The sequence below is a fragment of the Myripristis murdjan genome, chromosome 8 (assembly GCF_902150065.1).
Source record: "Myripristis murdjan chromosome 8, fMyrMur1.1, whole genome shotgun sequence".
NCBI lineage: Eukaryota > Metazoa > Chordata > Actinopteri > Holocentriformes > Holocentridae > Myripristis > Myripristis murdjan.
In genome coordinates, this window is record NC_043987.1 from 21,967,127 (window position 1) to 21,992,153 (window position 25,027).

The window sequence follows — 25,027 nt, forward strand, 5'->3', positions numbered from 1 at the left end:
TGCTCATTTTCAGCTCATTGTTGAAGTCTGGGACTTGATTTCAACATGCCAGCAAGTTTGATACCAAAATCTAAATAAATGAGGAAAATGTAGGCAATCACGTTGCTCGTAATACCCGATACTGTGAAAACACCACTGTGACACAATGTAATCCTCTGAAACTTTGGGGATAGAAACAGAGAAAGAATGGTGATAAAAAATAAATTACGGTACTTAAACTGCATAGATTATATTAAGTTATCCTAGTTTTCTTTTCTTTTCTTTTCTTTTTTTTTTTTTTTTTAAATGGTCATTATTTTGAGAGGAAATTACCACATAAATAGGTGTGGTCATGCAAATTATTAGGTAACACTTTACAACAAGAGTTAGTTAATGCCATAATAAACATTAAGTAACAGGTAATAAACATTAAGTAACAGTTAACTAACTGTTAACTAATGTGTCTAAGAATCATGTACTAATGCTGTTCATGCTAAGGTATTAATTTATATGTTATTTAAGGCTTATTGTAGATATTATTAATATTACTAAATGCCATAATAATCATTAACTAACAGTTAATTAACTATTACGGCATTAACTAACGTTAACTAACATTAATTGTTGCACTTATTGTAAAGTGTTACCAATTATTATGACAGCAACATCTTGTGGTAACTAGCACTATGTAAGAAGTGCTGCTCAAACAGCTTTATTTGCAACATTTTCTATTTCAGCAAGATCCACTGAATCTAGTTTAGTTGATGTGCAAGTCATTCTATAGCTCTCATCCAGTATGTTGAATATATTGCATCTGTTCCCAACAAGATAAATGACTGCATGTTTGCATGATAAACATTCTTCTCACAGTCTTTCATTTTATGACCAAAGAAGCATAACCATCACACAGTGTCTGGTAAATTCATTATTCAAGTCATTAGGAAAGAAAGTAACGAGGCGGTGTAATTTTCCATGTCCTTCCTCTTTTCAGGACCCACCATGACGAGCTTCTCTGAGGCCTCCGTGGACATTAATGATGTTTCATCCACGAGGGAGCAGCTTCAGCAACGGAGGAAAATGCTGATCTTAATTCAGGAGTTCAAGAGTCGCATTAAAACTTCAAACCAAGGTAGTTTGAAAAAGTTTCAGTTTAAAAATTACATATTTGAAAGGTATTTAGGTGGAAAAAGCCGCTGTGGTTTTAGTATTGCTTGCATGAAGATATTGGTTACTATACAACAACGAGCTTAGACAATTCAATCATGCTTTTAGCAACTTCATGATGTGAAGCAATAAATATAGAGTGATCTATTTAAAACACAAAGAGGCTTCAAGTGTGTGTTTACCCATGTAGACGTGACAGAAAACCTCTCAGATTGTACCTCCATTCATTTGGAGCCCAATCGACCTTTTGCACAGCAGCCATTTTGACATGAAATAGCAGGGTAAACACAGGGGGGTATTAATCACATTAATTAAGCTCCTTTTTTCCATTTACATGTACCAGAGTCTCTCCAGTGAGCCACTGTACACCATATAAGGGCCGTGGCTCTGTTACACCTTAATGAAACTAGGGGTAGGCAATATATTGAATTTTTTTTTTTTTTTATCAATATAAAACTAGATACGACTCAGGGTTTTGGATATTATAACATTGTGATAGAGCATACATGTTGCCTTTCCCTGGCTTTACAGGCTGCATTAAAAGGGAAGCAATTTTCTGAACATCTACCTGCTTTTGGTCATCAAATCCACATTACCAGTCGGTGTTTATCAAAAATCTCATTGTGTAAATATTCAATGAAAACACCAGCAACATCATAACAATGACGATACTGAGGTAATTGATGAAAAATGTTATGATATTTCGTTTTGTCCACATTGTCCTTCTCTAAATGGAACAGAAACTTCATTAATTCCATTAGTGACACCTGTGTTTACCCTGCTATTTCCTGTCAAAATGGCTGCGGTGTAAAAACAAAGGTGTCTGTCCCTGTTCTCTCTTCGTCTGCGTGCAGAGCGGGTCTCAGGCCAGCAAGAGATTGATCGCATCGATGAAGAACTGAACAAACTGTCGGACAAGAAGGTGGAACCCCAGTGCTGCCAGGACGACGGGAAAGGTGCAGCCATATTCACTGCAACAAATTAAAAGCCTCTCGGGCTCCAGCTGCATTTTGACCAGTTTATTTCTTCTTTCCTTGTTTTTTGTCCAGGGGAAGATATTATCATCCAGCCCATTACCCATTCACCCAGTGTGAAGGTTGTAACTCCTGACTCTGTTATTGAATTTGTTGACGGTCCACCCAAAATACCAGGTGAGCCTAGTTATGAATTCACTGATCTACAAATCTGCTCACTTTGACTGTTGAATTTAATTTGGTTGCCATGTCTTGAACACATTACTGTGCCTTACGGTATTACGGGCACACCTTGCACTTTCATTCAGTATTGATGGTAGATGATAGATTTTTTTTTGTTTGTTTGTTTTTGTTTTGTTTTTTAGAGATGTAGTTTCTGTAATATATCTGTCATAAATATCACTTAAACACTTAAATAAATTGCAGGACTTGCATTGGGCCTACTGTATTTTTGTTTTTGTTTTTTTGTTTGTTTGTTTTTTTTTCACTATAACACTTGCTGTTTCTATGGTGTCCATAAGGTTGTCAAAGCCTTTTTTCAATTTGATTATTTTAACTAATATAAAATTTAAAATTCTGTATTTTCCCTCTGTACAGTTGATAACTAGAATGATGAAGCAATTAAGATCTTTTAAATTTTCTTTTATGCTTTAAGAAATAATAATAATTCATTATAGATGAATGGGATGGCAATAACGGGGACCAGTACTTGATTCTGCTTGTCCTTCTTTTACAGCTCCCACAGTGATTCTGAACATAGAAAATCTTCCAGTTTATCCGTCCAAAACGCAGTGCCCTGACTGTCAGCAGTTCGTCACCACAGAGGTTTTTTCCACCGTCAGCAGCTTGACTTGGCTTGTATGCTTCATGACAGCTATAATTGGGTATGAAACCCCTCCCACCATGGCATAGACTTAACAAGAACTAAAATTTGCATGGGAATATTATCATAGCTTGTTGGACCTGTTTGTATTTGGTTAGAAAATATTCAGCTCTCAGTTTTGTTTTTATGACTTTGAGCGTGTCTTGTTTCTTTTTCACAGCTGTGCGGCCGGTTGTTGCCTCATTCCTTTCTGCATGGACAATTGCAAAAATATCACACACAGATGTCCAAAGTGTCGAAGTACAATCCACACCATTAAAAAGCTCTAGGAGTAAAGCGGGTGGTGAGCACTTTGACTGCCAAAGGAGATCAGAGTGATAGAGACTGAGATGTTTCATTCATTGTCCTAATGGCTGAGTCGTATTGGAGCATATCACTCCTTTGTGGAGCCATATTGTATATAAACTGTAAGATGTTCTTATGCTCTCACTCTGGCCTTATGCAGTATGCTGTGATGGTCGATAAGGTGATTAAGGAGCAATATTTAATGTTAGCAACCAAACTATTTCTCTGGTAGCACTTTGATGTAAAAGAATAACTAAACTTTAAACCAAAATCTCTTGGAAGCCTGACCTCTTCTGGTGAAAAGTAGGGTGCCTTGTCTTTGTTGGCAGGTGATGGCAGCACATATTGTAAGGGTGGTGACATCACCTGCCTGAGATTTGGGTTTGGGGTTCAGTTACTCTTTAACTCTTTGGAGCATGGATAATGTTGTGTGGACTTGCACATGTAGCTACAGTATGTGAGAAAAGCTTTTTCCTCATCAACATTGCTGCAAATATGCAGTGCAATATAGCACTTGCAATCTGTTGGTTAATAGAAACAATGTAAACTATTAATCTGATGTTCACTACATGAAATGCATGGAGTAGATTTTTTTTTCTGTGTACAAAATATCCAAAGTAAAGTGTTACCATGTAGTATTTGTTTTTATTCACCAGCACTAAAGGCTAAATGACATGATGGGTCGCAAGCCCCAAATAGTCTTGGCATTTACAAAATAACTCAGATATGCTACATTTGTATAAAAAGGTAAAATATATACACAATGTGCAAAACATATAGCATACTAACTATGCATTCAAAACTTTTCCAAAGGCTTGAAGGTAATACTAGTATAGTAAAACAAAATATTTCTGATTCCAGCACACAATCCCTTTCAAAGGGTGGCATATTTTGGATTGCCAAATGAGACGCTAATGCTCTGACAGAAATACATCACTACCACCACATGTAGTAATGGGGAGTGAGTGGATTTATATATAAAAATTGTTTTTTTTTTTTTTTTTCTCAGCATCCCCGTAATTGACTAGAAGTAATATTTATGTACAGTTTGCATATAATCCAATTACAGTAGCAACTGCATTTCCATATAAGTGCTCTTGACAGTTCCTCTTTTGTTTCCTAAAAGGAGGATGTCAGTGAGGGTGTCAATAATTACAGACTGTCAATCAATATTTTCATATATTTCCATACACTTTTTTAGACTTTTATCTCCACAGTGCAGTCACCCTGCAATAGTTGCTTTCTAGGAATTATTCTGCTGTCTTGGTGCGCCATTGTTCTTGGCATATTTTGTGTGACACTTTTTTGTTTCTAACACTTGTGTTGTTTTTGCCAGTTATCCCTTTTTCCGGTCAGAGTCTTCTTTTGCAAAAATCAGCATGGAAATTGGAACTATAAGTTAGCCCATTTATAACCATACTGTGTGTATACTTTATTTATGTTCTGGTGTTTGCTCAAGTCAGCTCTTAGTTTTTGGCCAGCAGATGTCACTACTGAACTTGTGAACGCAAGCTGGACTTTTCAAACAACCAAGGAGAGGTTGGCCTTTCTGATTGGACGCTTATGTTTTGGCAAGTGGTGTGTCTATTGTTACACTGAAACACATGTTACACATGATCTGGTAAGGTCTGGCATGGTCTGCCATGGCTGCACTTTATGAATGGACCAGTCAACTAAAATCAAGCTGTGTGCTCACCTTATTTGAGAAACAAAGACATTATAACCAACACTGCTATGACTGAAAAGGAGCACCATGATTAAAAAAAAAAATAAAATAAAGAATGTACACAACAGACTCTGGTCACTTAACCATCACACTTGCACCATCAAGATACTAGTGTATGGAAAGGTGTATAAGCATCTTGCAGAATCATTCACTGGATTCTTTTCTGGCAGTTTATCAAAAAAAAAAAAAAAAAAAAAATGTCGAGTGTAGAGATGGAGTTGAAATACATACAGAAGCTGAATATCATTCATGGGATTTCAAAACCAACGCAACATTCAGTGGATCTGTAGAGCAGGAGGAATCCTGTTAAAGCAGACAAGAGGGTTCGGAGAGGAAAAGCCTTTTGTCATAAAGAGGTCTCAAGTCCAACAATCTAATGTCACCTTGATTGCACTTCAAATTAACTTAAACTTCAAAAATCCACAAACTGGCAGGTAGTATTCATGTCAGTCGATTCACAACTTTACAGGAGACACGACCAGCTCTCCTGCCTCTCTTAGACGTAAAGTCATACATCAGTGTCCCTTCTTGTCTTACAATGAACAAGTTAGCGATGACCTTGATAGGACAACTGGAATGAATTACCTTACAGCCCTTAGCTACATATTTATCCATAAACTCTTTAACTCAAATCAGCACACTCTCCCATCTTTCTTGGTTACCATCGTCCTGAAAATCTGAGGAAACAGAGAGATGAGGACCGACTGATGCCAAGTAAAACTGCTATAATTTGGCCCTTGCTGAGTACTCACAGCTTATGGACAGCTCAATCCACCAGTATCAGAACCACTTTATGTCATCCTCCCCACAGCATGAGCTGGTGTAATGGCTGAAATACCTCAGAGGGAGGAGCGCAGCTACTTTTATAATGACACCGCTCGATGAGAACCATACCAAGTCGACACAAGCTCTGGCCTAAAAGCAGCACAGAGCAGCACAGTAAACCAAAGCCACTCTACATGGAAAGTAAGAGGCCTAAGCTCTGTTGCATTAAAAAACATGTTTATATGAAATGGCCTGGTAGGGATATGGGATCACATTGAAGCTGCTCAGTCCCAGTTCAGCTGCAGTTCATGGGAGTCCAGGAACTCAGAGGGGAAGACCCCCACTGGCGAGGACGAGCCCAGGGAGTTGACTCCTTCTGCGGGCACAGACATGGTAAGATCCAGCCAGTCCATATTATCCAAGTTGGTGTTTTGAAGGTGGAAAGCAGAGGTGGGCGTGTTGTCATTGAAGTCTAGCTCCATTGTGTCCATAGGCGAGTGGGGATTCAGCTGGCTGTGCAGCTCCTCCATCAGCCTGAGTGTCCGTGGCTCTGTGTCGGCCACCAGTGTGCCAACCAGGAGCGTTTCCAGCTGGTTGTCGGTGCCCAGGGTCACCAAGCTGGACGGAGGGTTCAGGGGAGGAGCCGGCAGCTGGGCCACTTGGATCTGGGGTGGCGGGCGGGACAACACGGTGCTGATGGGCAGGGTGGTGATGTTGGCCGTCACAGGGAGAAGCCTGTCAAGGTTGGGTGGATCCTGTTTGACGAAGGGGGAGATCTCTACAAAACAAGAGCAGAAAATGAGGCGTGAGCAGCTCCAGATCATTATTTCCTTATGGTGTCCCAGGTTAACAGTGCTAACAAAGGGTTGAGTGTATTTCTCACCACCGCTCTCAATCAACACGTCAAACAGGTCATCCATATGCTGGCTGGTTGCAGTGGGAACCTGCAAGAAAAAAAACAACAACATTTCAGTGAATGCAGAAACTATTAGAGGATAAATGTCACATTGTGGCTTAATTATAATGTATCTTTTACCTGAACGGCAGTTTGCATGCTGCGGGTCTGTTTGACTGCGTCCTCATATCGGGGTGGGTCCTTACACTTGGATATGTGGTTTGTGAATTTTGGCTGTTGCAAGATCAAGGCAGGCTGGTTTGGACAGGACTGGTGGACAGAAAATGACAACATTCTCTAAAAAAATACAAACACTTTCCCATGTCTATGGATATTCTCATTTATTTCCCATGATACAAAACCTCAGTTACATAGACACTGAACATAAAAATCATCTGCTACCTTGTTTGTAGGCCCTTTAGGTGCAGCTTGGCTAGAGGAGGCCGTCACAGGGCATCCACCCCCTGTGAGGGTGTTAAGCAGGTGCTGCGGCGTGTCTTCCATCACTTGACTCTGATCTGCTCTGTACTGGAAACCTGAACGTGGTGAGGTGCTCAGTTGGCCGGTCTGTGGAGAAATTTGCAAACAGTCAGCAAATGATAAGCAAGGCTGACCAGCGCTGTTGAACGCTCTCTCTTCAAAACATGGAAAAAAGTGGTGCACTGCAAAACCCACTCTCTTTGGGAGCAATAAGCATTTGAATTGTAGTAAACATGCTCATTCCTGGGGGACAAAAAAAAAAAAAAAAAAAAAGTTTGTGCTTAAGCAGAGATGTGGCGCAGCTGATGAGTGCACTCCTTGGTTAGTGCTGAGCTGTGGTTGCTGTTACTAATTCGGGCTGGCTGGTTGTTGGGCTTAGAGCAGAGCGCAGACAGGAGGCAGGCAGGGCGCTGCTGTCCGCCTGGAACCTCACTCAGCACCTGCTCTAGTAACCAAAGCCTCCGCAGGCCCTCTTTTGATGTGATTAGGGGAGGAATTCATCACCCAGCTGAGGTCTGTTATTATCCTGACAAGAGAATCACCCAAAGTAGTGTGTCAAAGATGTCAGAGGGAGCATCTTCACTGAAAAGGCAACACATTTTCCATTTCAAAATTCCAAGCTTTTCCAGACCTGCATTTCCAGACATCTCGGTGGATTTTTTTCAAACTGTTTAACATCTCAGACTACTGATAGCCACATGTTTATCATGTATGTAAATACTCCCACTGTTACATGTCCTGGCAGCTTCATCACTTGTTACTCTCACATTTTTGGGATGAGCAAAAAATGATGAGACTCCAGGTGCTGACAAGCTCTGTGCTTTTTCCCTTCCATGTCACCAGTTATGGCTGCCTCACCCAAGTTAGAGATGTAGGTGTTTTCTTTCTTAGACAGTTGCACCATGCTCTTTCCTCTGTTTTTGAGAGCTTCACCAAGCAGTTTTAATATTTTGGACGGCTAAGACATTTCTCTGAAAACTTGCATTTTTACATTTTGTGGCCTTGGATGAGACGGCGAAGCAAGTGCGACTGTTGATTTGCACACTGTAATATGGACAGCTGCTTGAATTGCTCTGCACTGCCCACTCAGTGGAAAACATTCAGCCGGCTGCTCCAAATGTGAACAAAATCTAAATATGCTGCTTGTATGATTATTGTTTTTTATTACAACTTCTGAATGATGCTTTTTATATAACTGCAAATGCAAGCTGTTGTCTGGAAATGCAAATACTTTTCTGTATTCTCTCGTTTGTTCCATACTCACTTGACTTGGAAATGATCAAAATCATATTCCAGACTTTTTCATACTTTTCCAGACAGTGTAGGAAACCTGCTTCCTGCATAATCTTGAAGACAATTCACTACTTGGAATTCACAAGACTTCTTGGAAGACTCACGCAAGATCTTCCAGGAAGCTTCAAGGATGAGTAGCGTCTTCAAGATAGCGCAGAAAGTCCAGCTGCCTTTGAGTTACTACTTGTAGATATACCATGACCAGGATGACTAAAAACCTGCACTGACATTTGTTTGCTGAAAAAACACCCATTAACTGCTATCACAATACACTGCACTAGATATATGAGGTGCAGTGGAAACCGAACTGAACTGATTGAAAGAGCAAAAATAGAATGCATGGTTTCAGGTTCAGACACAGTTGATACACATGGAGCTAATAATTCAAGTTTGTAGAGGGGAAGAATCCAAAACCAACCAGCAAGTCAAAGCACATACTAATGATTAATAAAAAAACACACATTAAAAGGCAGAATGGTAGTGAGTGTGTGCATTGTATTCCCTATGTGTGTACTATGTGCTCTCTCTTACCTGTGTCATAGGCTGAGTCTGACTGGTGCATTGCTGCTGCAACACTGCTGAGGCCTCTATTTTCTGTGGCACCAGTCCAGCGGTCTGGATGAGGCCCGGAGCTGCACTGCTAACAGTAGTATGTAATTTGATTCCATTGTTGGGGAGGTGGATGGTGACTGCTGAGGCCGGGAGCGATACAGGCAGGATGATCTGTGCTCCTGGCTGGACCGACTGCTTGAGAGTCTGAGGCAGCTGTTGCTGGCTGATGATGAACTGATGTGAAGGAGCTGAGCGGCTCTGATCTGCAGCCTCCTCCTGTTTGACCACTGCTGCCAGACCAGGGGGGCTGCAGGAGGCCAAGCAGTTTGAGGGGCTCCTTATTTCCTCTTTGACCTGGATGGGAGTGGGAGGGCTGAGTCGCGGGGGAGAGTCTCCCTGCTGACTCCTCTTCTCCACCTCCAGCTGCATCTTAAGTTCCTCCACCAACCTCTGCTCTTGCTCCAGCTTCCTCATCAGCTCTTCGATCTGACGCTCTTTCTCATGCAGACGCTTGTCCTTCTCAGAGGACCTGCTCTCCATGGGACTGTCTCCTCTAGGGGAGCTCCCGCAGGGTGCACTGTGAGCTGGAGATGGAGCACCTGACAGTTTAGGGGAGCTGTCCTCGATGCCCAGACTAGACACCTTGGAGGCTATAGGGGACACAGGGGGGCTTATTTTTGTGTTTTCAGACTGTGGGACCACTGTGTTGGTTGTCTCCTTAGTAGTAGCAGGTTGACTATTTGAGCTTTCCTGATAACACCTCAGCCTCTCTATCAGATCAGTCTTGGTGCCAGACACAGGCAGTCCTCTTAGTTTCAGCTCTGTTTTGAGCTCAGCAACCTGTAGGGGTAGGGATAATGTAAGATTATGAATCCAATCCCATAGTTTTCTCAAAATATGCTGCTTGTCCTGCTCTGTTGTGCAGCAAGCATGATATGTGTATGGTCAAACGGTTTGCAAACAGCGGGACAAAGTGTTACCTTCATCTCATCCAGATTGGCAGGTAAATGACCTGGTTTGCAGCTGGTCAGAGTTTGGCTGGGCCACACAGGGGCAGCACTGGTTAGTGAGACTGAATTTGCACCCAAAGAGACACTGGAACAGCTGGTCTTTCCCTCTGTTCCTGGTCTGTTCAAGAAGAAAGAGGGAGTACAGATGAGACAGGGAATCTTGTATAGCTTAGTACCGATTTTTCACAATAAACAGCATCTGTGTGGGATGATGTAGGCAGGAAACATAATGTATCTGAGACAAACTGCAGCTGTGGTGAAACAGCTGTGACTGATAATCTCACTTCAAGGCAGATGCAAGCTTTTCATTGGGGTTGTTGCAAATAAAATATCTGAAGGAGAACTTAACACAGACTGTAAGCAGTGGTACTGTAAGCAGTGGTACTAAGGCATAATTTGTGTTTGTGAGTGTGGCCGTACTTCAGTGGGGCTGGCAGGATGGCCTGGTAGTTGTAATGCTGCTGTTGCTGGCTCAGGATCTGAAGCTGCAGGAACTGCTGCTGCTGCTGCAGCAGGTGGGCATAGGCAGAATCCATGGGCACCTCGTTGGGCTCCTGCTTCTGGTCGGGGGGGATATACTGATGGTACTTCAATTTTTTCACCCGTGGCTTGGCCTCCTTGCTCTTTTTGCTGCGGCTTTTATCACTGGGTGTCCTGAGCTGGCTGTGCTGTGGAGCGCAACATCAGCAAATGGCAGGTAAACCCTCAGAGGACCATCTGGAAGATATGTGATCACCCTGACTGATCTCAAGCCAGGCAATGCAGTTAACATTGCCAGTATCAGCCCTGTGAGACTTGCAACTCACATTTTACTATTACATAACTTGAGGTGCATAGGTGGAACATTGTTCTGACACCCGATGAGAACCACAGGATGAGGAAATGGGGAGTGGAAATGGAAGTGATGTGGCGCTTATTGTTTTACCACCTGGAATTACAGGATATGCATGAAAATGACTTGGCATATGTGAAGTGAGTTCTAGCTATGAAAACATCAATTCAAGCTGGTTTAAGCGAGCACATACCCTCACATTTGTTACACTCTTTGCCCTATCCTCTTCTGAGGAAGAGAGAGAGTTCATCTTATGCTCTGAGGGTAACAGGATTATGACAAATGCACAAGTTATTGCTTCACTCCCGTCTTTTGATTTTTGGCTCACATTTTACGCAGCCTGAATGTGGAGGGTGAGCCTGTCATTTGACCCTAATTGAAGACTAACTGCGGCTGACAGTTTTAAGCCCTTGGATTTGTGAAACTGCTTTGGACTTTGTTGTTCTTTGAACTGCATTTGACTTGGCTGAATGCCGACTTTCAATTCACCCTGAAACTTGATGGGTCTTTCAGTATGACAAAACACAGATCCCTTGTCCTCTGCTGACACTGTGTCTCTCATTTCATTTCCAAAGGAGGCAGCATAAAACCCACAACCAATACATCAGAGAAAGAATCAAGTACCAGAGGTGACTTTCATGTTAGCTTTGTGCAGACAAAAAGAGCTTGTTCAGAGAAGTTTGATTGAACTGGAGCAAAATAAACTGCTTATGAATGAACTCATCCTTTTAATAACAATCACTACTCCTGAAGTTTAGAAAGCCTTTGAAATGTCAAGGTTTATGTAAGCATTATGCAAACAACGTATCCCTTTTTCAAAGTTTGTGCTCCATGCAAACACCATTTTTTGAAGCTCACCTTCACAAGAATAGGCGCTGGTGTGGTGGGCGCCACAGCGGTGACTGGCTGAGATGCGGCTGCCAGCCGGTCGCTCTGTTGCTCGTGGGCGGAGACGAGGTTGACTAAATCTGATGTGCACTGGGAGTTAGGTGGGGAGCTCTAAGATAAGCAGAGACAGATAGAAACCACATGACTTATGCAGAAAGAAGAACAGGAGAGCAGCTCGGCCTGTTAATCATCATCCATGCTGGGCAGGAAGAGAGCTAGAGTCAGATAACCAGAGACAGATTCATGCGGAAAAACAAAGAAAACAGAAGAAGCATTAAAATGTTTCTATAAATCTTGATACGTACACCCCATGCTGTATGCACATGAAGAGAGAAAGGGGAAGCTATCACCGTAAAAACTGTCAGTCCGAGAAACATTTTAGTATTAGATTCAGACTTTAAAATTTTTTTCCTAAAACAGAAAAATCCCACAAATGTTCTGAGGTAAATTCTATTGTTTCTAGTGCGGTTGAAAAATTTCTAGACACAAGAGTCATCATCTTGAAAGAAGGAGGAATGAAGCAAATATCTCCGGTATCAAGAAAATGCCCCTTCATCACTTAAAAATGTAATTCTGTCTTACTTCACTGGTCATTTTTTTACTGGTTCTGAAAAATACGTTTTAAGATTCTGCTACATTAACCCATGTAAAGACGAATATTTTGTTACAGTGGAAAGCTGCAGCCTATGCATAATATTTCTTGAAACTGACAGCTGACATTTTAAAGTGTTGAAAGCCCCAGTGTTTAGATGCAGCCGTGCATCTCACCTGCGTGTTGGAGCTGATCTGAGGGGAAGTGGACATGGCCTCGCTGCTGCCACACTCTCGTGGGGAGGCAGAGCTGGAGCTGTGGGACTCCTGGCTGGCAGGCTGCTCGGGTGACATGGCGTCACTGCTGTCCTCATCAAAGTTGTAAACATCCAGTGTCTTAGGGTAATTCACCGTGCCGTCTACGGGTCCAGCATCAGAAATGAGCAAGTAATTATTCATTTAAAGGGCAGAAAAACTGGAAACTATGATAGCAGCATTTTTGCATTTCAAACTGGATTTTGATCACGGCTGACAAATCAGCAAAAGAATACATATTGACCATTTATATTTCGTTATTACAAAAGGAAAATTTGTTTTTGTCAAAGACAACAGAGTCAATAACCCTTAACCTGTATATAATTGTGACAGCAGATTGGAGATGTCAGTAACATCAGTGCGAATAAAGAGGAAGGAGATCTCACTTCTATGAAAAATTTGAACGGTTGAAATATTCACTGAGGAACAGAGTGCAGTGCGGTATGTGGAAATGCAGGTTTCATTCTTACAAAGGGCAAAGTTTTGTTGTCAGAGAGGGCCAAACCTGCTTTACACTGCATTTCCAACTGCTCTGGTTTTGCTTTAAAGAGATAGTTCACCCCTTTTGAAAAAAAATTCTATTATTTCACTTGGCCTGCCAGCTGTTATGCAGGACAGTAGTGGTGCTGTCTTCCTTTCATCGTCACCATCATCAACATCGAGTGGCTGGATACTGGCTGGATGCTACAAATGCTAACCATTGAGATAGACTTCGCTCTGGTTAACATTATTAATCATCCAGCCAGTATCCAGCACTTTCTAACAATGAGAGGAGGACAGCACCACTAACAACTGGTGGGGGAAGTGAAATACAAAATTTTTCAAAATGGGTGAACTATCCCTTTAACTCACTTAATGCACCAGATGGGCAGTGTTTACCTCACATGGTTCATAGGTTGAGTCAAGTCTGTTTCCAGTCACAGAGGAAGAATATAAAAATGATTTAATAATATTCTCTTGTCTAATCTTGCCGGGTATCATTGCACTGCTGTCACTGCTGCTGTGGGAAACTCCGTGTCACACCAAAGCAGGCTAAAACAAGCCATTACAAGTATTTCCAAACACGGACCCAGGTGTGATGCGAGAAAGGATATATTATTAGTAATGACTATCTACCGACGATGGCCTGCTTGACACCGGTGTCCACAGGCAGGATGTTCTTCACCACCAGCTCCATGGGACCGGGCCTCTGGGCGATCTTCTCATTGAGATCATCAGCCAGCCTGGCCCTCTTCAGCTTCATCTGCGTGGCCTGCAGGGAGGGCTCAGCCTGCGTCTCTGATGAACACACGGGGAATGATCAGCTGAGATCCAGCCAGCAAGAGTCAACCTCAAAATAGCTTTGTCAGCGTGACTCACTGGAGGCTTAGACTCTACAAAGGCCTCAAACCTCAAACACAACATTCCCATCATCTCTTTCTCATACAAATAAATCAAGCGCTAAGTACTTCTAGATGAATATGCTCCTTATTCATTTCCCTTATCTAGATGGCAGTTACCATGTGAGAGGATGCAGTAGGGTGATTACCTTGTAGGATGTGCATACGGACCAACTCAGAGCGTTCAGGTCGGCTGCAGATTTTGTGCTTCAAGAAGTTCCCCGTCTGTTGACAAAATGAGAAGCCGTTACAAATATTACAAGGGCATAATGTGGATGTGGCTCTAAAAAGCCTGGCCGACTGCTGTGTCGGTGATGTAGGCACTGACGTCTTACCCTGGCTCTCTCCAGGCTGCGTATCTGCTCGTGAAAGGCAGCAGGGGTTTTCAGAGCTGTGGAAAGGTGAATCAACAATGTCCATAAGTCTTGTGAGTCAAAAACATTTGTGGTGTTTTCACTTCTTGTGATATTTCCCCAATTACTCCCCTGCATTTTATCATCCAAAGGCCATTTCCCTTTGGTTGGCTTTACTGTTACTGTTTGTATCAAAGTCCCTCTAATAAAAAAAAAAAGTCTCTTACTGATAACAGTGAAATGTAAAACCGCAATGACTTATCATAGTGTCCATTTGACTGGGAGGCCTTTCCAAAGAGTTGCAGAGTGAAGAACACCCAGTAGCACAAGGGAACACTTCTATGAACACTCACAACACACTGTATATACCAAAAAACAACCTATATGAGTCTGAGAGGGTAACAAAATGATAAAGATGTGCAAAAAAACAAAATATTGTCAACTTCCTTCACCAGCACTCAACATTATATGAGGTTTAGACTGTAAAGAAAATGGTACTTCAGTGAATCTGCAGTTCTATGTGTTGTTTCTTCTTGGCATCACTTACATCCAGGCAATTCCAATTCAGATTAGATTAGATTCGGCGGATTCAAGTGTGTATTTTGGATGAGAAGGTATACACAAATTAATATAAACAGCTTATAAATGATTATGTTTATCACAGCACTTCTGCCAAGGATAGGGTGGTCTCACAGGATGTGACATTTGTGTACTGAAGCGGCCTAATTTATAACGGACTCTCTCGGTGTTACACATTGTGTTGTGTTTTTTTAAGCGCGTGACATTAAAATGCAGCAGCTCATGGGAGTCAAACAGGAAGTGTCAGCTTCACTGATTCAAACAGTGAGACCCATGCAGAGAATCACTCTTTGATCACGCAGAATCAACTCATCCAGCTTTGGGGCAGGATCCGGTTCACAGAGTAGTCACCTCTATATGACGAAGCACTGTTTGCTTAAAGTGCACACCGGCCTGGGGGTAGTTCTGCGGAGTGTGTCAGAGGAGCAAAGCAAAACATCCCTGCTAATCATCCAAACCCTTCTGCATACCTACAATAAGCCAGCAAGTGTGGGAGAAGTGGAGTGCTTTGGTGGAAAACAGCCAGGGAGGTTTGTGTGCAGGTTACGCTTGGCCAGCTCACAGAGAGGGTGACTGACCTGCCGTGCAGGCCCAGTCGCTGACTCATGTGGCCGTGTGGAGCCACAGAGGAGCTTAAAGCCTGGCTGGAGGAGGAAACCTCTCAAGAGACAACAGGGCAGTGAAGGGTTTTTCTCTCTCTGCTTTTACAGCTATCAACATGAATCTTTCATTTTTATCAGATGTGCTCCTCATACAATCCTGACGCTGACCCAGGACAGGCTGCATGGGGACTGAATCTGTCCCAGTTTCGTGACATTAAACAATGAATGTAGACAATTTAAGAGCTATTCCTGCTGGTGTGGCCTTGATGTGCAGCTGACTTGCTTTTAACTGTGTGCTAAACTCTTGAGCCATTTTTAATACTAGCAGCGTTTACCTGTACATTATAATACATCTATAAACAGCAGTGAGCATGACCACAGTGCAGTTAAAACACTTAAATGTTTCTATAAAATGACAGTTCTACTAATAATCTAGTTTACATACTGCATGATATGTGATTATTATGCAGCTATCTTTCTGAGCTAGGTGTCTTTGATGGAACAAATATCACCAGTTACAGATGCAAATTGATCAAAAGTATCTCTATATGTAATTAATAATAGGACAACTCAGATATGTTACTGCATTCACACTAATATACATGGGATATGGTGTTTACACATGACCTGACTTACTTCCATTATTGTCTCAATTGCATAATAGTTGTATTTTTCCTCTTTACAGACTATGGTCATGAGTAGCGATATGGCAAAAAATCATTTTATGATTCATTTTAAAGATTTTGCAATTGGGATATGACTCACGATTTTATCAGGAGTGATAATTTTTAATCTTAATGGAAAAAAGGTCAAAATGATGAAGATGTGATTTTTGCTGGGGTATTTCCCAAACAAACATTTTCTGTTACATTTTGAAAAAAGCTATTTGTAGACCGAGCATCTCTGTAGCACCACAGTACTTAATTCACAACAATGTTTAGTCACACGTTTTACCTTTAACCAAAACAAAAATTGCAGCTCCTGCAATTTGGATATTGCATTTGGCCATAAAGGAGCGGCTTGATTAAGACCTTAGCAGAGCAAGAATACAATTCTGACTTTGTTCTGATGAGTGTCACAAGCCAAAGCAGAAAGCACTGCGAGTTACCATAAAGGTACAAGGCAGTTATTATTAAGGGTATCATTAAAAGACCACACTCTGGAATCAAGACATACTAATTACTTGGCTTGTTAATTCTTGGCAGTGCGAATCTCGATCGATGCCAGTCAAGTGACCTTGCTTTCTGAGTGCTGGTGCTGAGAGCGGTGGCTCAGTGTCGTGCACAAACTCACGTGGCATGATGCCTTGCTCCACAAGCTGCTCCCGGGTTCGCCTCTGCTGCAAGCGGAGCTGCAGGACTGTGGGAGAGCAGAGGCACAGGGTTCAGAGTTGAAATATTACCGCTCAGAGCCAAGTCCGCTGAGTCACCCTCTGGCTTTAATCGTGAAACCTATCAGAGTTCATATGATACAACGTGCTTATTATGTCTCCATCCTACAGGCCTGACAGGAAGCTCTGTCCACCACCACAGACATCCTATTCACCTCTTCTATAGTTTTAACTATGGTTGTTAAAAGTACTACACATTTTACAACACTTAGATTGAGATAGTGCAATGTAAATGTCCGAGATCCAGTCCAGTATCTCCATGTGGGATGCAAATGCACAATTAAGTCAAACAGAGGTACAGAATACAGGCAGATAAAGTTGTGTCTAACAGAGGCACTGATGTGAAGGCTGGAGTTGCAATAATGGACAAAACATTACACCATATAAAAGTTGTGCGTCTTTTATAAGTGCAGGTTTATTAAAAGTAAAATACTTCATGTTGCTTTCGCTGGATAAGCAGTGATCTGTTACATACACAAAACATCAAAAGACACAAATGCCTTGACGCAAGAGTGAAAATTGTTGAGTCTTGCGTACAGTCCCCGTATACAGTGCGCTTGGACGGATACTCAGTGTTATTTTTCCATGGTTATAAACTGTAGTAAGCTCCCAGTTTAAACATTTATAAACAAGTGAGCGTGGACATGTTATTTCAACAGAATAACACAGCTCCGCAGAGGAAAAAAAAAAGTGATTTGTGACAAATGAGCCGGTGGTGTGAGGAACGTGAGTCCCTTATCGTCACCACTGCGCTGCGTTCTTAGTGAGATCTACACATCGGCTCCAGGGAACAGCTAGACATGCAAACACACTCACACACACACACACACACACACACACACACACACACACATACACACACACACAGACCTGCTCAACTCTCCTGGGAAAGGCACTGTGTCTGAACAGGCCTCTGTGACTCACTCCAGCAAAAATAAACTGGGCAGCTGTGAGAACAAGGCCTGGGAACCATGAAATTTGGGGGTAGTTAGAGGGGGTGGGAGTGGGGTGGGGGGATCTACAGTCGTATGAGGGGACTTTCACGGACTTCCACTGGTGGGCAAGGGGACGTGGAGTGACAAGAACTGAGGCAGGACAGTGAGAGGCCACTCCTCCAACAGCCTCCTACTCCTCCAACATATTCGCAGACTCTCAAGTCCCAGGCAGAGAACACAGTGTGCCTGCCTTGCCTGCTTTTTTTTTTTTTTCCTATTATATGTCCCGAACCAGGAGGGGGGTTAAGCACAGCCTAAGCCAGATCATAGTTGGAGATTGTAAAAAAAAAAAATTGCCATTGGTTTGTTTCAATATTCATACCCACTGTGACTTGGAAAGAATGCTACGGGCAAGAAAATTTATGAGAGCAATACTGCATATCAATACTCGTGCATCAAATCGTGCCTGCCAGCAGCGCGAGAGAATGCAGGCTTTAATCTGAGCATCAATACGGCAGTACACCTCACGCCCGGGGTGCTCCTCACTTGTGCCGGCCTGATGTCAGCGCTGGTGTTCAGCGTGAACCCTGGCTAACCTCGCTGTGATGCAAGCAGGCTCCGCTCTCCTGTTCGCCCGCAGAGCATAAACAGAGGACCTAGAGACACAGAGCGCCGGCTTTACTGAAATCCCTGCCTCCTGATGTAATCTCTAATCCTAGACCTGTGTTCTCCGCAACAAATCATCTCTGGAGGTCCCTGCCAGACTGCCCCCTCCCAAACACACACACACACATGTTCTATTTTTTTCTTTTTGGAAACACTCAGTGCAGTGGCTGCAGATGCCCAGACAAAAATGAAGTTGGTTCATAAACAGCTTGACACTGGGTTATGTTGACTTTGCTGTCATAAATACCAAAGACTCTAGATGCTGTCCTGCTGTAGCAAGGACATTAAACCAACTACATGTAGAGATATCAAAACGTCTAACCTGAGGGAGTATTTACCTGCCTTTTCTCTGGTGCCTTCACCATTTAACACTGATGAAAGGGGGAAACGATTGTCTCACCTCAAACTTTATTAATGGTCAGTTAAACTATAAACCAAATCAGTAATCGTATTAACATTCATGGAGCTGGTTGGCAAAACACTGACACACTTTCACACAGTTAACCAGCGAGAATCAAACAAGTTATCCCAAGTTTTACAGCTAAACAAACATCATTCCAATTATCATTACCACAAAGTCAACTTGATGAATATATACATTTATTATAAGTGCTGAAGTATTGCATTAACAAATTAAGTTATTCGATTGCTAAATTAGCGTTTCCATGTGAAGTGAATACTGGATATTGATTTTATGCTTACTAATTTCAGGATGACTATCTGAGTAAAAACGCTGATTCGGGTCAAATATAACAGTCTGTCTGCAAGCTTATTAGTAGAGCACCCAAATGATGTGGCTGAAGAAAAATGGACTACACCAACTCTCACAAAGCAGAACTAGTAAATTATTCAGATAACGTTAAAAGGTTCCACATCTTCTAAATTTTGTTCATTTGACATCATCGCCATCATGACTGAATCATATTCCTAAACCTACCAGTTTTGTTTTGCAGATTTAAATCTGTATCACCAGGATGTCGCATAATCTTTTCCACAGTTATCAGGCTTTCTGATCTTGCTTGGTGAAAAACCACCTGGTTTCAAAATGAATCCGTTTTTTTTTTTTTTCCATAGTATTGTTTTCCTCCGTGAGTGGGCGTGTCCTCCCAGCATGCACTAACTCTTTGTTAACAAACTGCCCCGGGTCAAGTTTGTGAAAATTTACATTCATGATTTAAGTTCAGGTCATGAATAACAATTAATTGACACTGAATTCAATGAATATCCAATCATGCAAAATATAACATGATGTGACCTCTGACCTGAGGGAATTTATAATAACTGGCTCCCTCTGTTAAGGGACAATTTTATGCATGAGAGTGCTGTCTATATTATATATTCTAGCCACAATGGCTAGAATAAAAAGGTTGTTGTTCTACATTAAAAAAGTGCCCTTTCACTGTTATAACCTGCAACTGCATCTAAACATGCACCTCATACACAGCATTTTCATCGCATGTTATTTTAGCGAGTTTACAGTGATGAAATGTTGGACTACAACACTGATATCAGCCTGAGAAGACAAGCAATCCTTTAAAAGTAAGAGTTCACATGACTATCCAGACAGGTCTGTGAAGATCCTGTCAAAAGAAAGGAATTTGTAGCTGAAAAACGCCGTAAGGGATTATTAAAAATATGCAAATCATGATGAGAATGTTGAATAGCAGCATTTCTTTTCGGCTCAGTGAGGCTGATCGTTTGTACCTATACATCGCAGCGGTGAATTCATGCTCACATGATGTAACAGCTCAACATGGTAGTATCATGGTAGTAAGTATCAGCAGAACAGCAACACAAACACAAGCTTGTACAATGAAAACTGAAGAGTGATCGCTCTCTCTTTGATTTTGACTCATGTCCTCAGAAAACTTTGGTTTAGGATTCCTCAGAAAACAGCAGACACTAATTTGAGAATGATGCCTGGGACAAGTTAGTGCCCAGTCATTTCCAGGTGCAGCTGTGCATGCGTCACTGTAGCCCCCCCTCTGTCAGTACAAGCAGCATCAGTCAAGATTTATAAGATTAGTAAACTGGGGTCAACAAGTACGTATACTCTGGAGCTAAACTTTAACTAAAATGAGAGGAAGCAAAAAGAGAGAGAACAATGAAAGGTGTGTGAGTCAGAGAGAGAGGAAAAAAAAGGAAGAACAAAAGCACCTGATTTGAATTTACCCCTGCAGATAGCGGGGGTCTCCACATCCAGGCAGGCCATAGCAGACAGTGGTGGTTCGCTTGGTGTGCGGGTCTGGAGTCCCATAGATCGATACGGTCAGTGGAGAGCGGGGAGTTAGTTGTGAGAGAAAAAAGCTCAGGCTCTGAGCGAACGACAGCTGGCTCTCAGAGCTGCACGCAGTCCCTCCTCTCTGGCTCTCTGCTGGCCTCAGTGGAGAAAGTGTGTGCTCTCAGTCAACGTCAGGAGGAGGGAACAGAGTGCTGAGCATGTTAACCCTCACTAGCTCACTTGGTTTTTACTCTGTGATCAGAACCACAACACAACAGGCCTGATCATTTGTCATTCTAGCCCTCGACTTCTGGATAATATTAATCAATATTTGTTATTTGAATCAGTCCTCTCTGCAAGGGGCCAAAATCCCTTTTTTTCCCCTCTCTAATCAACAAAGCAGAGCTGACTGAAACAAGCTGTTGGTAATTTTGAGCGGGCAGCTCTCCATGAGAAACAGAGACGTGAGTTTTTTTGGCGATAAATTGTTGTAGCAGTAAATTACAGTGACAAGAACAAATGCACGCGGTCCTTTGGGGATACGGATTGTTTACCTTTAATCACTTTTTGATGATTAACTATGGCATTTTGACATTTGTTGAGATTATTATTTTCATTTCTATTTTCTACAGTAATGCTATATTGAACCATCGCAGCCAATGGCAATTTTCATCTTATCTGCTGTCTTTGTTCCAAGCAAAATCCAACATGTATGCGACTAATGTTTATTGGAGGGGGTGGCAAGTAAACATAAAACTAAAAGGAAAGGTGGTCAAAACATTTACACAGATGAGGCAGCAGCTCGTATGAAAACATCCAAGTCAGTGCTTGCAATATTGACTGGCTGGTATTCATGACTACAGAGCAGGAACAGGAAATGAGGAAAGGAAATTACACTAATGGGAGTGCGTGCCTTGTGTCTCAGTGGATCGGGAATGCCCGCACTTGGACAACGTGTTAAAGTAAGCTCCTTTAAAGAGCAGGTGTGTGACCCTGTATCGGCTGCAGGTTATTCCTCTCAGCGGAGACACAGGATGCTTTTACTCTTCCAGGAGTTCCTATCCTGCTGCAGAGGACGGGGCCCCTGTGGTCTGAATTAGTACAATTCTGATGTGGGATAAGAAAATATGCATGGCAAACAGCACGAGGACAGGGAAAACATGAAACCGGGACTGGCACAATATTTTATGACGGCTCACCATTGGGACTGTGTTGTTGTGGCAATATTGACAACACTGTCACTGTGAAATATGAAATAACAGCGGAGGCATTTGGTGTGGGGATAACATCTTGCATCATGTGACCCCATCCATAAACACGAGGAAGTCTTTAGAGTTCACATTTCACATGTATGTAAATTGGTTTCATTCGGCTGCGGGGACAAAATAACATATTTTATGAGTGCTCTACACCTCCTTTTCCCCTCCAAAACTCAAAACATCTTTCTTAACTCCATAAAAGTCTGCTTTGTGCACACAGATTCATAATTCAGCCTAGAGCAATGCTGTCTTAAGTTGGAGCCCCAGTCCTCAGACATCTGTAGCAGCTGTTAACTAAGGATGCTTCCCATTCACACAGAAACAGAGCTGAACACACACCGATATTAACTGTGTAGAAACCTAGAATGCTGACCCTCTGAATTTAGTTTTCACCTCAGGATTATTTTAGTATTGCAACAATTTCCTTGCGGTGACTGGCGTTAATAATCATCAACCACTTTACTTTGATTATAATCACGCTCATTATATCATTACGTCCCTCTGCTTCCTTCTGGCCTGCTGTTTTTCACCTGTTGCCATCTTAAAGTTTCACAATGATGGAATAAGAAGAGACTGAAAACATGCGAGGTTGCAGCTGCATGCCCGTCTACACAACAATAATCTAACTTTATTGTTCATATACTGTGTTATTAAAAACAATATTGTCACAGTTGCAGTTTAAATGTGCACAATTGTCAGACCAAATTTTGTCCTGAAAAATTTGCGAAAGCTGGAAAATTGTGAATCCATTATGGCTCAAATGCAGCAAATGACCTATAAAAGCAATAGATTTTTCTTGCTAAATTTCTTTCTAAATTTCTTTCTCATCTGACAGGAAATAACAACACTGAGCATAAAATGATGTTATTGCACCATAAAACAGATCTAGCAGTCTACAGCCTATTGTGCCACAGAGCCTAAGTTTGAAAATATGCGCAGAAGATCACAGAATTTAGAAAGATTACTCCCAACTTGCACAACTGGAGGCGCGCTTATCCACTGTCAAAAAACTGACGCCTTGAAATTTGCTGCTAATGCCAGCAAACAGAGATGTTAGTTGTTGGTCCAAAAGTACAGAAGACTCATGTCATAACACAGTCTGGATTTTAAACCTCCAACTCCTGCTTGAGAATAGATTACATCTCAAAAATCTGATGACATTTCACCCGTCTTGACCTATTACTGGCTTCCAGCTCAAGTTAGATTTTATCTGTTTCCACTAACGTAGAAACAACTCATTACATGAACTTTTATCTGAACATTTATCTGAGCCCATTATACTCTCTACGTTGGACACTGATGATTACCTTGCAGTCCAATCAAGAAATAAAGCAGCACAGCGTTCTCCTCCCAAGTTTCCAATCTTTGAAATTAACTTCCTCTTACAATTAAAGGAATCCTGCAATGTTTTGGGCAAAATACCCTTTTTCGGGCTCACCCAGACTAAGTTGAGATGTTCGACACCATTTTCACCTCTGTGCGCCCAGCAGTCCAGTTCCTATGGGTAGCATTTCGTGTTAGCACAGCATAAAGACCTGAAGTCTATGGGAGTCATTAAGAAAGTCAGGAAATGAGTATTTTGCCCAAAATGCTGTGGTATTCCTTTGGAAATCTTCAAATCCAAAACTCAAAATGTACTTATTTTGATTGTCCAACTCTTCACCTATCTAGTTCAAGAGAGGCGCAGTATCTCCTCCTTCCTTCGTTTAGCATTAATACAGGAACTGGCCATTAGGAACCTAATCCAGGGCTGCCAACATCATCATATCCACTCCATGACTGCTGGCTGTACGATGAATGTGCTGTTCCTGAGACTGTGTTTAACAAAGCTGTGCATGTGTGTCTGTGTTCAGACACCTGTTACACACAGTGATTATTTTACCTGGCTCTAGCCTCTGTGGACACTGGCACAGGAAAAGTCCCCTCTCTCCACCTTTCCACCATGTTTCTCTCTGTCTTATTTTGTTTTCTTATCTTACTGGCATTGTCCATGTTACCGTCCACTTTATTGTTTTGCGTGCTCGGCCATCATGGTGGGGGATCTCCCTTTGTCCCGCCTAAGGTTTCCTCCAATTTTTGTCCTAATAAGGTTTTTTTTTTTTTTTTTTTTTTTATTATTGGAAATTTTCCCTTATCTTCACTGAGGATCTAAGGTTGGCGATGCTGAGAATACTATTCTTAGATATATCTACATCTCTCCAACATGTGTTTTTCTTTTGTCTTCTGCTCTGTTTTGTTTCCCGGTGGCCTATTTTGTTGCATACTGTATATTACATCATTTGGTTTTGCGACTGACTGTTTATCAAATAGATCTGGGAGGGCTCGCTGTGAAATTCTTTGAGAAATGTTTGTGATAAGGCTGGTGTAAACAGACTTGACCTTTTGAAGAAGAAGAAGAAGAAGAAGAAGAAGAAGAAGGTGATCATGATGATGATGATGATGATGATGATGATGACGATGATGATGATGATGGCTAATCTGCCAATTTCTATTGCCATGTGATGTATGGATGATGTGAATGGGCACCATATGGCGCCTGTTATTGTGCCAGTCAGTATTGCTACATGCCAGTGTGCCAACCAGACATGCTGTAGCGTAAAACATCAACAGGACTGACATGCCTGAGGGAGCACACTGGGATCCTGGCTGGCTTTATGAGAACCAGGATACTTAATGATGGAGATAAAAACCCCCTTTATCTATTTTATGGAGTTATCATGTTAAAGCAAATGCAAAATTTAATGGCTGGCTAAACACATTAGAAAACAGTTTCTCTGCAAATACATAACAAATGCTCATTTCCCAAGGACAAGGTTTGATTTTGGGAAGCACTTAAGCTGTGATTATGTGCTGGCTTCCAAAGGCAATTCCAATCCAATTCCTCACTTCTCTCCACAAACAAATTTCTGGAAAGAGTTTGTTTTCCCAGTGTCAGAGTGGCCTTGCTCTTAAATGGCCAATATACTGTATGTGTACACCAGACTCTGTGTTTTGGTCACTGATCAGGCTCTGTTTATGCCCGCTCACCATGCTTGCGCTCCTCGATGGGCTGCAGGGAAAGTTCCTCCAGC

At 42.0% G+C, this 25,027-nt stretch overlaps 1 protein-coding gene across 3 annotated transcripts; it reads right to left on the reverse strand.

Moving 5' to 3' along the window:
* Positions 1-3,932: 3,932 nt before the first annotated feature.
* mrtfbb (myocardin related transcription factor Bb) lies at positions 3,933-25,027 on the reverse strand. Of its 3 annotated transcripts, none has more exons than XM_030058921.1 (14): positions 24,984-25,027; positions 16,779-16,844; positions 14,287-14,342; positions 14,101-14,176; positions 13,689-13,850; positions 12,495-12,676; positions 11,697-11,837; positions 10,427-10,674; positions 9,977-10,124; positions 8,976-9,836; positions 7,074-7,238; positions 6,813-6,941; positions 6,660-6,720; positions 3,933-6,554 (listed from the first exon to the last, which is right to left on the reverse strand). In XM_030058921.1, exons 2-14 carry the CDS (start codon positions 16,783-16,785, stop codon positions 6,061-6,063), a joined length of 2,730 nt encoding a protein of 909 aa, XP_029914781.1. In that variant the 5' UTR covers positions 16,786-16,844; positions 24,984-25,027; the 3' UTR covers positions 3,933-6,060. The 3 variants fall into 3 exon arrangements, with proteins under 3 accessions (XP_029914781.1, XP_029914780.1, XP_029914779.1); XM_030058920.1 differs by lacking the exon at positions 24,984-25,027 and adding an exon at positions 20,649-20,826; XM_030058919.1 differs by lacking the exon at positions 24,984-25,027 and adding an exon at positions 20,634-20,826.